Below are 16,944 nucleotides of genomic sequence, written 5' to 3'. Positions count from 1 at the left end.
TTTAAGGTTATATTTGGAAACAAGAGGTCCCAGGTGGATATTAGTGCTCACCATCGTTCCGAGAGCCCAGAGGAGTCTAAGAGCTCACCACCGTAGCGAGATCCCAGAGGGATCTTAGTGCTCACCATCGTAGCGAGAGCCGAGAGGAGTCTTAGTGCTCGCCATCGTACCGAGAGCCCAGAGGGGTCTTAGTGCTCACCATCGTACCGAGAGCCCAGAGGGGTCTTAGTGCTCACCATTGTAGCGAGAGCCGAGAGGAGTCTTAGTGCTCACCATCGTACCGAGAGCCCAGAGGCGTCTTAGTGCTCACCACCGTAGCGAGATCCTAGAGGGATCTTAGTGCTCACCATCGTACCGAGAGCCCAGCGGAGTCTTAGTGCTCACCACCGTAGCAAGATCCCAGAGGGATCTTAGTGCTAACCATCGTACCGAGAGCCCAGAGGAGGCTTAGTGCTCACCACCGTAGCGAGATCCTAGAGGGATCTTAGTGCTCACCATCGTACCGAGATCACATAGGGGTTTCGTATTTCCTGAGGCCGATAGGTATATAACAGAATATTTTAATAATACAATATTTTAAAAATTTACAAGGTACTCATTATTAATATTTTATGTCATCAATTTTCAGTAATAATAGTTGAAGCCTTCTAAATATTTAGTTTAAGGTAAACTAAATATCCAGCCAATAAACACCACTGGTAATAAAATAGATGACATTTTTGTAATAACTTTCAGATGTATTTTTTGTAATTGTCTGTTACAGTAAACAATTTCAACTCATTCTATTAAAACATCTAAAAACCTGTCATTATGAAGCTTTAAGGTTATATTTGTCAACAAGAGGTCCCAGGTGGATATTAGTGCTCACCATCGTACCGAGATCCCATAGGGGTCTTGGAGCTCATCATCGTACCGAGAGAGTCTTAGTGCTCACCACCGTAGCAAGATCCCAGAGGGATCTTAGTGCTCGCCATCATACAGAGATCCCAGAGGAGTCTTAGTGTTCACCATCGTACCGTGATCCCCTCTGGGTCTTAGTGCTTACCATCGTACCGAGAGCCCAGAGGCGTCTTAGTGCTCACCACCGTAGCGAGATCCTAGAGGGATCTTAGTGCTCACCATCGTACAGAGATACCAGAGGAGTCTTAGTGTTCACCATCGTACCTAGAGCCCAGAGGGGTCTTAGGGTTCACCATCGTACCGAGAGCCCAGCGGAGTCTTAGTGCTCACCACCGTAGCAAGATCCCAGAGGGATCTTAGTGCTAACCATCGTACCGAGAGCCCAGAGGAGGCTTAGTGCTCACCACCGTAGCGAGATCCCAGAGGGGTCTTAGTGCTCCCCATTGTAGCGAGATCCCAGAGGGGTCTTAGTGCTCCCCATTGTAGCGAGATCCCAGAGGGGCCTTAGTGTTCACCATCGTACCGAGATCCCAGGGAGTCTTAGTGCTCACCATCGTCCCGAGAGCCCAGAGGAGTCTTAGTGCTCCCCACCGTAGCGAGATCCCAGAGGGGTCTTAGTGTTCACCATCGTACAGAGATCCCAGAGGAGTCTTAGTGTTCACCATCGTACCTAGAGCCCAGAGGGGTCTTAGGGTTCACCATCGTACCGAGAGCCCAGAGGCGTCTTAGTGCTCACCACCGTAGCAAGATCCCAGAGGGATCTTAGTGCTCGCCATCATACAGAGATCCCAGAGGAGTCTTAGTGTTCACCATCGTACCTAGAGCCCAGAGGGGTCTTAGGGTTCACCATCGTACCGAGAGCCCAGCGGAGTCTTAGTGCTCACCACCGTAGCAAGATCCCAGAGGGATCTTAGTGCTCGCCATCATACAGAGATCCCAGAGGAGTCTTAGTGTTCACCATCGTACCTAGAGCCCAGAGGGGTCTTAGGGTTCACCATCGTACCGAGAGCCCAGCGGAGTCTTAGTGCTCACCACCGTAGCGAGATCCCAGAGGGGTCTTAGTGCTCACTATTGTAGCGAGAGCCGAGAGGAGTCTTAGTGCTCACCATCGTCCCGAGAGCCCAGAGGAGTCTTAGTGTTCACCATCGTACCGTGATCCCCTCTGGGTCTTAGTGCTTACCATCGTACCGAGAGCCCAGAGGGGTCTTGGTGCTCACCATCGTACAGAGATCCCATAGAAGTCTTAGTGTTCACCATCGTACCGAGAGCACAGAGGAGTCTTAGTGCTCACCAACGTACCGAGAGCCCAGAGGAGTCTTAGTGTTCACCATCGTACCAAGATCTCAGAAGGGTCTTAGTGTTCACCATCGTACCAAGATCTCAGAGGGGTCTTAGTGTTCACCATCGTACCGAGATCCCAGAGGGGTCTTAGTGTTCACTATCGTACCGAGATCCCAGAGGGGTCTTGGTGTTCACCATCGTACCTAGATCCCAGAGGGGTCTTAGTGCTCACCATTGTAGCGAGATCCCAGAGGGGGCTTAGTGTTCACCATCGTACCGAGATCCCAGCGGGGTCTTAGTGTTCACTATCGTACCGAGATCCCAGAGGAGTCTTGGTGTTCACCATCGTACCCAGATCCCAGAGGGGTCTTAGTGCTCACCATTGTAGCGAGATCCCAGAAGGGTCTTAGTGTTCACCATCGTACAGAGATCCCAGAGGGGTCTTAGTGTTCACCATCGTACCAAGATCTCAGAGGGGTCTTAGTGTTCACCATCGTACAGAGATCCCAGAGGGGTCTTAGTGCTCACCATTGTAGCGAGATCCCAGAGGGGTCTTAGTGTTCACCATCGTACCAAGATCTCAAAGGGGTCTTAGTGTTCACCATCGTACAGAGATCCCAGAGGGGTCTTAGTGTTCACCATCGTACCGAGAGCCCAGAGGAGTCTTAGTGCTCACCATCGTAGCGAGATCCCAGAAGGATCTTAATGCTCACCATCGTACAGAGATCCCAGAGGAGTCTTAGTGTTCACCATCGTACCGTGATCCCCTCTGGGTCTTAGTGCTTACCATCGTACCGAGAGCCCAGAGGGGTCTTGGTGCTCACCATTGTACCGAGATCCCAGAGGGATATTAGTGCTCACCATCGTACCGAGATCCCATAGGGGTCTTGGAGCTCATCATCGTACCGAGAGCCCAGAGGGATATTAGTGCTCACCATCGTACCGAGATCCAAGAGGGGTCTTAGTGTTAACCATCGTACTGAGAGCCCAGAGGGATATAAGTGCTCACCATCGTACTGAGATCCCAGAGGGGTCTTAGTGTTCACCATCGTAGTGAGATCCCAAAGGGATCTTAGTGCTCACCATCGTACCGAGAGCCCAGAGGGGTCTTGGTGCTCACCATCGTACCGAGATCCCAGAGGGGTCTTAGTGCTCACCATCGTACCAAGAGCCCAGAGGAGTCTTAGTGTTCACCATCGTACCGAGATCCCAGAGGGATATTAGTGCTCACCATCGTACCGAGATCCCAGAGGGATATTAGTGTTCACCATCGTCAGTTTGATCTTTTCTCTCTTATCTGTTTGATTGATTCATGTAAATATTAAATGCACCTTGAGGTTACTTTTGATCTAAACTTCATACATCTGTGTATAAAAGACAACCTTTAAAGTGAGTTTCTTGTTTCACATATTAACTAGTACAATACTGATTGTGATAAAGGATGAATGGGAACCTACACAAACAATCCAGTACTTTCTGGAGATAGGGATAACAAGACAGTTGATGGAGGGCTAAAAAAAACATGCTAGAAAAACATTTCTTGTAACAGTTTTTATTCATTTATTGGGAAGCCCCATCTTCAGGCTTTTTAATAATACAATATTTTAAAAATGTACAAGGTACTTATATTAATATTTTATGTCATCAATTTTCAGTAATAATAGTTGAAGCCTTCTGTACAATGTATACACGCTTTGAGCACAATGTGTACAAGTGTTGACAAGCTTTACATTATAACATGTCTAACAAAACACAATGTGTACAAGTGTTGACAGGCTTTACATTATAACATGTCTAACAAATCACAATGTGTACAAGTGTTGACAGCCTTTACATCATAACATGTCTAACAAAACAAAACACAATGTGTACAAGTATTGACAGCCTTTACATTATAGCATGTCTAACAAAACACAATGTGGACAAGTGTTGACAGGCTTTGCATTATAGCATGTCTAACAAAACACAATGTGTACAAGTGTTGATAGGCTTTACGTCATAACATGTCTAACAAAACACAATGTGGACAAGTGTTGATAGGCTTTACATCATAACATGTCTAACAAAACACAATGTGTACAAGTGTTGACAGGCTTTGCATTATAGCATGTCTAACAAAACACACTGTGTACAAGTGTTGACAGGCTTTATATTATAACATGTCTAACAAAACACAATGTGTACAAGTGTTGACAGGCTTTACATCATAACATGTCTAACAAAACACAATGTGTACAAGTGTTGACAGGCTTTACATTATAACATGTCTAACAAAACACAATGACTACGTCCACATGGTAAATGATTTGGCAGAAAAAAAATAAACAAATAAAAAAATAATATTGTGTAAAACAAAACATAAAAGACTCACTGAGCACTGAAAAAGCAACTATTTACTTCAATATATGTACTTTTTTCAACTTGAAGTTTGAAAGGCAAGATTATGTAAGGTCTAATTTTATTTGTCAATCATTAAACCAGTCTGCAGTAACAAAAACTCATTTGATTGGTCAATTAATGTTCAAGATCAGACCTGATTAAGTAAAGTAAGAAACAAAAAGAATAAAAAGTTATTTCCAATTTTCTAATCCCAGCACTATAAACTGTTGGACAGGAGACAACCTTGTTATCTCCCCTTAGCATGCTACCCTTCCATCAGGGGCTGTGTTGTTTGTGCAATTTGACAATGATTTTATATTTAAAATATAATTCTTGCATGCAATAATGGAAAATAAAAAAAATACAATTAAAGGTCTATTTTGATTGGTAACTATATATATTTATATATAATTCCTTCACACTTTGTAAATCTGTCAGCATATTCAATAGAAGTCCAATCTCTGACACCTTGTTGTGTTGTGTTTTAAATACAGGGGTATCGGTGTCCACATGTTCATATGGAAGTGTATTAAAATTTCAAGCTACATTAATATCTATCATATTAAAAATTGAATCAAATTAATAGGAAGTTACTCTTTAGTGTCCAACTTGCTCATCAAAGATGAGATTCATTCATTAAATTGAAATTAATACTTTTACATTTGTGTAACAACCACTTCGATTCTTTAAAGAAACAAAACCTGGCTTTTCTGTGAAGGTTACTTCAAAAATGGCCAGAAAATAAAATCTGACGATGTATTTGTTAGAATACCCATTTCGCCAGCTAGTTTTCAATGACAATTTTCTGGTATAGGGTTAATATCCGCTGCCCCAGACTTAAACAAATTAACTGTATTATAAAATCAAGTTCACTGTAATCACACTAGAAATCAGTATTAACCCAGTGTTCATCTCGTTCATTTTTGAATAAGTAGAAATTATTGGCACACACTACATTTCATATATCAGATGTTTCATACAACTGCAGTTTATAGTTATAACTTTTTCTCTTCACCATTTTACACTGAAACAATAGGCATTCCGACCTTGGACAAGTTTACACTGAAACAATAGGAATTCCGACCTTGGACAAGTTTACTTTGGAACACTGTACCAGCTAGGAGACGTTGTAGTAAGGTGTGAGAACTAGTGCCCTCTACTTGTTATTAAATAAGTTCAAATAAATTGTAAATGACATGAACATTGGATGCTAAAATCTTCTTCCACATACATTACTGTCAATCATAGGTAACTACAGAATACCTACATTACTGGCAATCATAGGTAACTATAGAATACCTACATTACTGGCAATCATAGGTAACTACAGAATACCTACATTACTGGCAATCATAGGTAACTACAGAATACCTACATTACTGGCAATCATAGGTAACTACAGAATACCTACATTACTGGCAATCATGGTTAACTTCAAAATACTGAATTTTCCCAAACTTTTTCCACAAACCAGTATCATTTGTCGGTGATAAATGTATTATTTCCAAAAATATTTCTTAATCATCAAATTTCATTAAATATGTTTGTTTCTAAAACGCATCTGTATATATATTAGTTTTCTAAAAAAGAAATGTTTAGGAATAAAATATTAGCTATGATGATGGTATATAATATATAGTTCATTATATTTGTACAAAACATGAATAGACCTATTAGACAGTAGGATACTGCTATAAATAGACTTATTAGACAGTAGGATACCGCTATAAATAGACTTATTAGACAGTAGGATACCGCTATAAATATTATTAGACAGTAGGATATTGCTATGAATAGACTTATTAGACAGTAGGATACCGCTATAAACAAACAGTTTACACAAAATTATCACATCAATTGGGGAAACAAAGATATTGATTATACAAAAAACATTTGCATTTAACAAACTTACTCTCACTTTCAAATGAAGCAGTCAATAAACCAATGTGTATTTGATGATGTATAAAGGAGTAAAGCATTGTTAAGTGAACAGAAGCTTCAGGTGTACTGGAACTTATCTCCACAACTTATATACTATTTCTAATAATAAACTGCACCAGGTAAGAAACTTCCCAGAATGTACATAATACTAGTTAGGTAAATTACCATCTCTGTGATCATAAAGCTATGTTCAAAGAGCTTCATCTTTATACGACCTTGTGGTAACAGCTTTTCTTGTCGAGTATTTTAAAAGTTACAATATATATACTTGATGCAATAGGATCTGTGCTGAAATTATTTACAAGAGACTGCTTTGTAAACCAACCTTTCCAATGTTGAGATTTAGCCAATTTTAGAAATGTTATCAAATGGAAAACAAAAACAAAAAGAAATTACATAGAGAAAATATGGATTTTACATTTATATTACATTTAATAGAACAATAAATGTATGTATATCAAATACAGCTTTATATTGCTTTATTCGACAGAAGCTAAGCTAACACTGATCATACCCTTAAAATCTGAAAATAAGACTAAAAAAATAAATTTGTCATAAAAATAAGCCAGAGATTTCTTGCAATGAAATGTGCTAGAAATAAGCCACTGCCTATTGTTGAGAGATTTAAGGTAATGACAATGTACTGTGGATAGTTAGTACAGACTAACAAAGTTCTCCTGTCTAACCAGCGACAACAGTAGTACATCGGGTGGAACAAATTCTCAGCTGAGGATCGGGATAGAAACCGTATACATCTATGTACAGAACAATCACGAGGTAACAGAAAAATCAACACCATGTATTGATCTAGTCCTACACCGCATTCAAAGAGTCTGTGACAGCTCCAAAGAGCCAGTGACAGCTACAAAGAGCCAGTGAAAGCTCCAAAGAGTCTGTGAAAGCTCCAAAGAGTCTGTGATAGCTCCAAAGGGCCAGTGACAGCTACAAAGAGCCAGTGACAGCTCCAAGGAGTCTGTGACAGCTCCAACGAGCCAGTGACAGCTCCAAAAAGCCAGTGACAGCTCCAAAGAGCCTGTGACAGCTCCAAAGAGCCAGTGCCAGCTCCAAAAAGCCAGTGACAGCTCCAAAGAGCCAGTGCCAGCTCCAAAAAGCCAGTGACAGCTCCAAAGAGCCTGTGATAGCTCCAAAGAGCCTGTGGCAGCTCCAAAGAGTCAGTGACAGCTACAAAGAGCCTGTGACAGCTCCAAAGAGCCAGTGACTGCTCCAAAGAGTCAGTGACAGCTCCAAAGAGTCAGTGATAGCTCCAAAGAGTCAGTGACAGCTACAAAGAGCCTGTGACAGCTCCAAAGAGTCTGTGGCAGCTCCAAAGAGCCAGTGACAGCTACAAAGAGCCAGTGAAAGCTCCAAAGAGTCTGTGAAAGCTCCAAAGAGCCAGTGACTTCTCCAAAGAGTCTGTGACAGCTCCAAATAGCCAGTGACAGCTCCAAAGAGTATGTGACAGCTCCAAAGAGCCAGTGACTGCTCCAAAGAGTCAGTGACAGCTACAAAGAGCCTGTGACAGCTCCAAAGAGTCAGTGACAGCTACAAAGAGCCTGTGACAGCTCCAAAGAGCCTGTGACAGCCCCAAAGAGCCAGTGACAGCTCCAAAAAGCCAGTGACAGCTCCAAAGAGCCAGTGATAGCTCCAAAGAGTCTGTGATAGCTCCAAAGAATCTGTGACAGCTCTAAAGAGTCTGTGACAGGTCCAAAGAGTCTGTGACAGCTCCTAAGAGCCAGTGACAGCTCCAAAGCGTCTGTGACAGCTCCTAAGAGTCTGTGATAGCTCCAAAGAATCTGTGACAGCTCTAAAGAGTCTGTGAAAGCTCCAAAGAGCCAGTGACTTCTCCAAAGAGTCTGTGACAGCTCCATAGAGTCTGTGACAGCTCCAAATAGCCAGTGACAGCTCCAAAGAGTATGTGACAGCTCCAAAGAGCCAGTGCCAGCTCCAAAAAGCCAGTGACAGCTCCAAAGAGCCTGTGAAAGCTCCAAAGAGCCAGTAACAGCTCCAAAGAGTCTGTGATAGCTACAAAGAGCCAGTGACAGCTCCAAGGAGTCTGTGACAGCTCCAACGAGCCAGTGACAGCTCCAAAAAGCCAGTGACAGCTCCAAAGAGCCAGTGATAGCTCCAAAGAGCCAGTGACGGCTCCAAAGAGTCTGTGACAGCTCCATAGAGTCTGTGACAGCTCCAAAGAGCCTGTGGCAGCTCCAAAGAGTCAGTGACAGCTCCAAAGAGGCAATGACAGCTCCAAAGAGTCTGTGACAGCTCCATAGAGTCTGTGACAGCTCCAAAGAGTCAGGGACAGCTCCAAAGAGTCTGTGACAGCTCCAAAGAGCCAGTGACAGCTCCAAAGAGTCTGTGACAGCTCCTAAGAGTCTGTGATAGCTCCAAAGAGCCAGTGACAGCTCCAAAGAGTCAGTGACAGCTCCAAAGAGCCAGTGACAGCTCCAAAGAGTCTGTGAAAGCTCCAAAGAGTCTGTGATAGCTCCAAAGAATCTGTGACAGCTCTAAAGAGTCTGTGACAGGTCCAAAGAGTCTGTGACAGCTCCAAAGAGCCAGTGACAGCTCCAAAGAGTCTGTGATAGCGAAAAGTTGGGATGCAGTTGCCTTAAAGCCTGTAGTTAGAAAGCCTTGATGTGTTATCCAGGACCCTGTTTGTCCCTGCAGTCTAGTTAGAAGCCTTGATGTGTTATCCAGGACCCTGTTTGTCCCTGCAGTCTAGTTAGAAGCCTTGATGTGTTATCCAGGACCCTGTTTGTCCCTTCAGTGTAGTTAGAAGCCTTGATGTGTTACCCAGGACCCTGTTTGTCCCTGCAGTGTAGTTACATCAGAAAGCCTTGATGTGTTATCCAGGACCCTGTTTGTCCCTTCAGTGTAGTTAGAAGCCTTGATGTGTTACCCAGGACCCTGTTTGTCCCTGCAGTGTAGTTAGAAGCCTTGATGTGTTATCCAGGACCCTGTTTGTCCCTGCAGTGTAGTTAGAAGCCTTGATGTGTTATCCAGGACCCTGTTTGTCCCTGCAGTGTAGTTAGAAGCCTTGATGTGTTATCCCTGTTTGTCCCTGCAGTGTAGTTATATCAGAAAGCTTTGAGGAAGTTAGCATGTCTGTTGAGGACCACTTTTACACATTCTAATCACAGTAGATTTTGTGCAGTTATTATTTTCGCTTTATTTACAACCTGGAAAATGTGCAAACGAAAACCCTTAGAACCTCTCTGACAAGAGATTTATAGTTTGTAACAGTTTTTTTTTGTTTTCCAGTATTTTACCCCTTTTCCATTCTGGAAACATTAAACAGAATTGAGCATATTTCTTGAACGTATGTATGATTTATCATGACATTTTCTTAATGAATAAATAAGCTTAAGATATATGATGATCTCGCATTAAAACATATAACAGATCAGGGATTAAAATACTGGAGAGACCCTGATCCACAGCAGCAGAATCAGTATCACAGATACAAAGAGCAAAATCTGATTCAATCAAATGCTTTTCAAAAGCAGAAAAAGATATGAACATTAACTGAATTATTATGCAGTATTCACAGTGTAGTGTATGGCGGTGAGAAGTCGACATTTAATCCACTCCTATACACACCACCAACTGAAATACTGAAATGCCAATGGATGATATAACAAAAATAATGCAAGTAGCAAAGATGATAAACTTCATTATAATCGATGTTGATACATGAGTTCAGGAAAATATTTTACATTGAAATAATTTATCCATAAATTTGACCAAACAGTAAAACCTGCCTTTTAGACTACAAACTAATAGCTACATGCTATCTATAACTACAGTCAAACTTTCTTACAGATTGCCTGTCTTTTACTACCACCTGTCTATACCTAACAACTTTATAATTCCCTATTGTCCTTTTTGAACTTGTGATAGGAGCCTCTATTAATGGTTACATGGCCGTTATAAAACATGGTTTCCAGCTGTCTACAATGATAAATTGTACATTAACATTGCAGCTCCCTGATCAATAGGAGTTCATATTGACAACTACTGAAGTTTAGTTTATTAGTAAGGGGTAGATATTAGTCACACCACAGACACAACATTCTTCAAATGACAAATTCAACACTGTACAGGGTTTCAGCTTTTCCACATAAACAGTGAAAAAGAACTTTTCCAAAATATAAGCTGTACAACTACTTAGTGTTCACTTGGTGATGAGATTGACTTGTGAGAGGGGATTTCCATGGTGATGAAGAAGCAGGTGTTAATTAACATAAGTTAGGATGCTTAGTCCATTAAACATTACTTGGTAATGAACTCTAACAGGAAACTGTTGTACTTAATACCCACATCCCCAGTATTTCATAATGGAACCATCCAAGCTTTCAAAGGATGAATCTATAATATTTCAAGGGGAGTACATTGAACAATTTGTTAAATTTCATCCTAGATGAAATATAAAAATGACTAAATGATTCACAAACTATGAAATTTCGTTTCATATAAGCTTAACAATAAATAAATGAGGGGTGTAACATTAGAAATTGTTCCATTTCATTGTAGGACGACAATCTACCAAATCCTGGTTCAATACATTCTAGGACAATCTACCAAATCCTGGTTCAATACATTGTACGATGACAATCTACCAAGTCCTGGTTCAATACACTGTAGGACAATCTAACAAATCCTGGTTCAATACATTGTAGGACAATCTAACAAATCCTGGTTCAATACATTGTAGGACAATCTACCAAATCCTGGTTCAATACATTGTACGATGACAATCTACCAAATCCTGGTTCAATATATTGTAGGACAATCTATTAAATCCTGGTTCTTTACATTGTACGATGACAATCTACCAAATCCTGGTTCAATACACTGTAGGACAATCAAACAAATCCTGGTTCAATACATTGTACGATGACAATCTACCAAATCCTGGTTCTATACATTGTAGGACAATCTAACAAATCCTGGTTCAATACATTGTAGGACAATCTAACAAATCCTGGTTCAATACATTGTAGGACAATCTAACAAATCCTGGTTCAATACATTGTAGGACAATCTACCATGTCCTGGTTCAATACATTGTAGGACAATCTACCATGTCCTGGTTCAATACATTGTAGGACAATCTACCAAGTCCTGGTTCAATACATTGTAGGACGACAATCTACCAAATCCTGGTTCAATACATTGTGGGACAATCTACCAAATCCTGGTTCTTTACATTGTGAACAATTGATCAAATCCTGGTTCAATACATTGAAGGACAACAATCTAACAAATCCTGGTTCAATACATTGTAGGACAATCTAACAAATCCTGGTTCAATACATTGTAGGACAATCTACCATGTCCTGGTTCAATACATTGTAGGACAATCTACCATGTCCTGGTTCAATACATTGTAGGACAATCTACCAAATCCTGGTTGATTACATTGTGAACAATTGATCAAATCCTGGTTCAATACATTGAAGGACAACAATCTAACAAATCCTGGTTCAATACATTGTAGGACAATCTACCATGTCCTGGTTCAATACATTGTAGGACAATCTACCAAGTCCTGGTTCAATACATTGTAGGACAATCTACCATGTCCTGGTTCAATACATTGTAGGACAATCTACCAAGTCCTGGTTCAATACATTGTAGGACAATCTAACAAATCCTGGTTCAATACATTGTACGATGACAATCTACAAAATCCTGGTTCAATACACTGTAGGACAATCTACCAAATCCTGGTTAAATACATTGTAGGACGACAATCTACCAAATCCTGGTTAAATACATTGTAGGACGACAATCTACCAAATCCTGGTTCTATACATTGTAGGACAATCTACCAAATCCTGGTTGATTACATTGTGAACAATTGATCAAATCCTGGTTCAATACATTGAAGGACAACAATCTAACAAATCCTGGTTCAATACATTGTACGATGACAATCTACCAAATCCTGGTTCTATACATTGTAGGACAATCTACCAAATCCTGGTTCTTTACATTGTGAACAATTGATCAAATCCTGGTTCAATACATTGAAGGACAACAATCTAACAAATCCTGGTTCAATACATTGTAGGACAATCTACCAAGTCCTGGTTCAATACATTGTAGGACAATCTAACAAATCCTGGTTCAATACATTGTACGATGACAATCTACCAAATCCTGGTTAAATACACTGTAGGACAATCTAACAAATCCTGGTTCAATACATTGTAGGACAATCTACCAAGTCCTGGTTCAATACATTGTAGGACGACAATCTAACAAATCCTGGTTCAATACATTGTAGGACAATCTAACAAATCCTGGTTCAATACATTGTACGATGACAATCTACCAAATCCTGGGTCAATATATTGTAGGACAATCTATTAAATCCTGGTTCTGTACATTGTACGATGACAATCTACCAAATCCTGGGTCAATATATTGTAGGACAATCTATTAAATCCTGGTTCTGTACATTGTACGATGACAATCTACCAAATCCTGGGTCAATATATTGTAGGACAATCTATTAAATCCTGGTTCTGTACATTGTACGATGACAATCTACCAAATCCTGGTTAAATACACTGTAGGACAATCTAACAAATCCTGGTTCAATACATTGTACGATGACAATCTACCAAATCCTGGGTCAATATATTGTAGGACAATCTATTAAATCCTGGTTCTGTACATTGTACGATGACAATCTACCAAATCCTGGTTCAATACACTGTACGACAATCTACCAAGTCCTGGTTCAATAAATTGTAGGATGACAATCTACCAAATCCTGGTTCAATACATTGGAGGACGACAATCTACCAAATCCTGGTTCAATACATTGTAGGACAATCTACCAAATCCTGGTTCTATACATTGTAGGACAATCTACCAAATCCTGGTTCTATACATTGTAGGACAATCTAACAAATCCTGGTTCAATACATTGTACGATGACAATCTACCAAATCCTGGGTCAATATATTGTAGGACAATCTATTAAATCCTGGTTCTTTACATTGTACGATGACAATCTACCAAATCCTGGTTCAATATATTGTAGGATGACAATCTACCAAATCCTGGTTCAATACACTGTAGGACAATCTACCAAGTCCTGGTTCAATAAATTGTAGGATGACAATCTACCAAATCCTGGTTCAATACATTGTAGGACGACAATCTACCAAATCCTGGTTCAATACATTGTAGGACAATCTACCAAATCCTGGTTTAATACATTGTAGGACAATCTACCAAATCCTGGTTCAATACATTGTAGGACGACAATCTACCAAATCCTGGTTCAATACATTGTAGGACAATCTACCAAATCCTGGTTCAATACATTGTAGGATGACAATCTACCAAATCCTGGTTCAATATATTGTGAACAATTGATCAAATCCTGGTTCAATACATTGAAGGACAATCTACCAAATCCTGGTTCAATACATTGTAGGACAATCTACCAAATCCTGGTTCAATATATTGTGAACAATTGATCAAATGTGGTAATACATTGTAGGACAATCTACCAAGTCCTGGTTCAATACACTGTAGGACAATCTACCAAATCCTGGTTCAATACACTGTAGGACGACAATCTACCAAGTCCTGACGATGACATAAACATCACTGTCACACAATGTTTCTCACTATGATGGACAATATTGAAAACTCTTTTCTCAAACTTTTGGTACATTTCAGTGACCTGGTGACCTGGTGACCTGGTGAAGCTGGTCATACGACTCCGTTCTAGTTGACCAAGTACTGATGACTACCACTAGAGTGACTTCGTGAGGTGTTAATTATCTAAGTACAAAGTATTACTATGATGTCACTATTAGTCAAATGATTGAAGACCTAAACTAAGATGTCAGACAATATTGTCCATTAAAATTTCAGCGTTAACCTCACCCTAACGTATTGAAACAACCATCTAAGTACCTGGAAAAGTCCATTATGAAAAAGTGGAAGAGCATAGGTTAACATAAAAATTCAAAAACTAAAATGAGGAATTAAATTAATATTCAACTTCCCCAAAATCAATTGAAGAGAAGTATCCTCTGTGTAGGTGATCACTATTCATGAGCCTACATCTCCGTGCTGACGTTTCTCACAAATGTTTTGAGAATTTCCTCGGCCATCTGAATGTTATTTCTGGCCACACGTAGAGCGTCCACTACTTGTAGTCTGTCGTAACCTTTAGCTATGAGAACATCCACACGCACCTCGTCAACACTGTTCTCATTTACATTGTCCGAGATTTCGTTGGCCTTATCACGATTACGTACAGGAAGTGGTATATCACTGCGGGTACTAGCACCACTCTCTAACTTCCTGTGAAAGACAAAAAAGTAGATAACATACAATTCTGTTTTAATCTATTTTAGAAACTCTACATATTTATCAATATCATAATAGTTATCATAATTCTACATATTTATCAATATCAAAATAGTTATCATAATTCTACATATTTATCAATATCAAAATAGTTATCATAATTATATATATTTATCAATATCATAATAGTTATCATAATTCCACATTATATTTATCAGTAAAGAGGTTTTGATTCTCCACACCGAAATTATATAATTTTTTGTGGATAAAGCCTATTGAGGGTATTGGATAATTTCAACTGTTTCCATGTTATGATCAATAAAATAATGAAATATGTTACCTATATCCAACTCCTCTGTCGCACTGAGCATGAGAAGTCCCAAAATAGTTCTAAGGGTCATTCCATTGAAAATATAATGAAGTATCAATTTCACTGAACAGCATTCTCAATTTGAAAATATTAGCTTCTATTAATATTTGGTGTTTTATGATGTTTCAGTAGGACCCCTTTGTCTTACCGGTTATTTTCTGGGGGCTTCCTTGGTGCAGGTAATGGAGGCAGGTCGTAATCCGTGGGGACGTGCCTCAGTGGGGCGTTCGCTCCCATACCTGTTAGTGAAAAAATAGTTCCTGTAAAAACAAGATCATGAAAAGGGAGATGAAGTAAGCCAAGCAAAAGCAAGCAAGGGTAAAAGATCAAGCAACTAAACCAAAATGGTGAAGATAACTTAACAGGCACACCTGGTTCTTGTTAGTCCAGACAGTTTTTGCTTAAAGATCAATTTATAATTTATTGTTATTGCTTTATGACATTTCATCTAAACTATTTCATCTAATCTATTCTTTTTCAAGACACAAGATTTCCACTAAATCATAGGTAATTAATAAATAATCAATATGTAAATATATAAACCGGACCCTGTGTTATACGATATATAAACCAGACCCTGTGTTATACGATATATAAACCAGACCCTGTGTTATACGATATATAAACCAGACCCTGTGTTATACGATATATAAACCAGACCCTGTGTTATACGATATATAAACCAGACCCTGTGTTATACGATATATAAACCAGACCCTGTGTTATACGATATATAAACCAGACCCTGTGTTATACGATATATAAACCAGACCCTGTGTTATACGATATATAAACCAGACCCTGTGTTATACGATATATAAACCAGACCCTGTGTTATACAATATATAAACCAGACCCTGTGTTATACGATATATAAACCAGACCCTGTGTTATACAATATATAAACCAGACCCTGTGTTATACGATATATAAACCAGACCCTGTGTTATACAATATATAAACCAGACCCTGTGTTATACGATATATAAACCAGACCCTGTGTAATGTCTGGATAGACTCTAACCTTGTAATGGTTGTCATACTGTTTCATTCAAAGCTGTGTTGGACCAATACCTGACTATGAGGGTTAAATAGCTCAGTTTTCACTTTACCGGAAATAAGTTCCTATGGACAAGGTAAATAGATGTACTGAAGTGACCTAGATCTGCTGAAGTGACCTAGATCTGCTGAAGTGACCTAGATCTGCTGAAGTGACCTAGATCTGCTGAAGTGGTCAATACCATTACTTCAGTCCGCAGATCAGATTTTATGATTTTTTTTGTATTGGTATGAAATTAAACCTTTGATTAATATCGATTGTTATAAACAGATATTGATATTTTAAGTAAAAAGACAAGAGGCCAAGAGAAGGATATGTGGTAACACCGTGGGTATTGACCTGTATAAGGACACAATGCTGCAAAGTGCAAGAAGGCAAGAAATTTCACAATGAAAAACAAAAATAATAAAAAGTCACACAAACAAAAAATGGAAGAGATAAAGACAAGACAAGACCTGAACAATATTTGAAAGAATAGAAATATTTGTGATCAATACAATAAGTTGAGTCCTCTAAGATCAGTAATAATTGTGATCAATACAATAAGTTGAGTCCTCTCACTGGTGATTGGAAAAGGAGTAAAATACTCAGAATTGAGCAAAATAAAATGTTTAGGGGTAAAATAAAACGTCTAGGAGTAAAATAACCTGGAAAAGAGTAAAATTTTACCCCG

The 16,944-nt window shown here is 39.5% G+C and overlaps 2 protein-coding genes across 2 annotated transcripts; both read right to left on the bottom strand.

The window, feature by feature from the left end:
- Positions 1 to 3,538: 3,538 nt before the first annotated feature.
- On the bottom strand, positions 3,539 to 14,239 carry LOC110453437. Its single transcript, XM_021502379.1, has 3 exons — positions 14,066 to 14,239; positions 8,344 to 9,005; positions 3,539 to 7,363 (listed from the first exon to the last, which is right to left on the bottom strand). The coding sequence occupies exons 1-3, from the start codon at positions 14,237 to 14,239 to the stop codon at positions 7,315 to 7,317; spliced, it is 885 nt and encodes a 294-aa protein (XP_021358054.1). The 3' UTR covers positions 3,539 to 7,314.
- LOC110453436 lies at positions 13,335 to 15,814 on the bottom strand. Its single transcript, XM_021502378.1, has 2 exons — positions 15,360 to 15,814; positions 13,335 to 14,835 (listed from the first exon to the last, which is right to left on the bottom strand). The coding sequence occupies exons 1-2, from the start codon at positions 15,446 to 15,448 to the stop codon at positions 14,589 to 14,591; spliced, it is 336 nt and encodes a 111-aa protein (XP_021358053.1). The 5' UTR covers positions 15,449 to 15,814; the 3' UTR covers positions 13,335 to 14,588.
- Between the last annotated feature and the right edge of the window lie 1,130 nt (positions 15,815 to 16,944).

The sequence above is a fragment of the Mizuhopecten yessoensis genome, unplaced genomic scaffold, assembly GCF_002113885.1.
Source record: "Mizuhopecten yessoensis strain PY_sf001 unplaced genomic scaffold, ASM211388v2 scaffold7289, whole genome shotgun sequence".
NCBI classification, from domain to species: domain Eukaryota; kingdom Metazoa; phylum Mollusca; class Bivalvia; order Pectinida; family Pectinidae; genus Mizuhopecten; species Mizuhopecten yessoensis.
Note: the sequence above shows the minus strand (reverse complement) of the source record. Positions and strands in the feature narration are given on the sequence as shown.

Excerpts from the sequence above, each read along its gene's own strand:
- LOC110453437 (XM_021502379.1), bottom strand. The coding sequence starts at position 14,239 with ATGACCAGCTTCACCAGGTCACCAGGTCACCAGGTCACTGAAATGTAC. Across the intron at positions 9,006-14,065 it reads GTGTATTGAACCAGGATTTG|AGCTGTCACAGATTCTTTGG; the intron begins GTAGATTGTCCT and ends CAGACTCTTTAG. Across the intron at positions 7,364-8,343 it reads CTGTCACAGACTCTTTGGAG|CTGTCACTGGCTCTTTGGAG; the intron begins AAGTCACTGGCT and ends GGCTCTTTGTAG.
- LOC110453436 (XM_021502378.1), bottom strand. The coding sequence starts at position 15,448 with ATGGGAGCGAACGCCCCACTGAGGCACGTCCCCACGGATTACGACCTG. Across the intron at positions 14,836-15,359 it reads AAGCCCCCAGAAAATAACCG|GAAGTTAGAGAGTGGTGCTA; the intron begins GTAAGACAAAGG and ends TGTCTTTCACAG.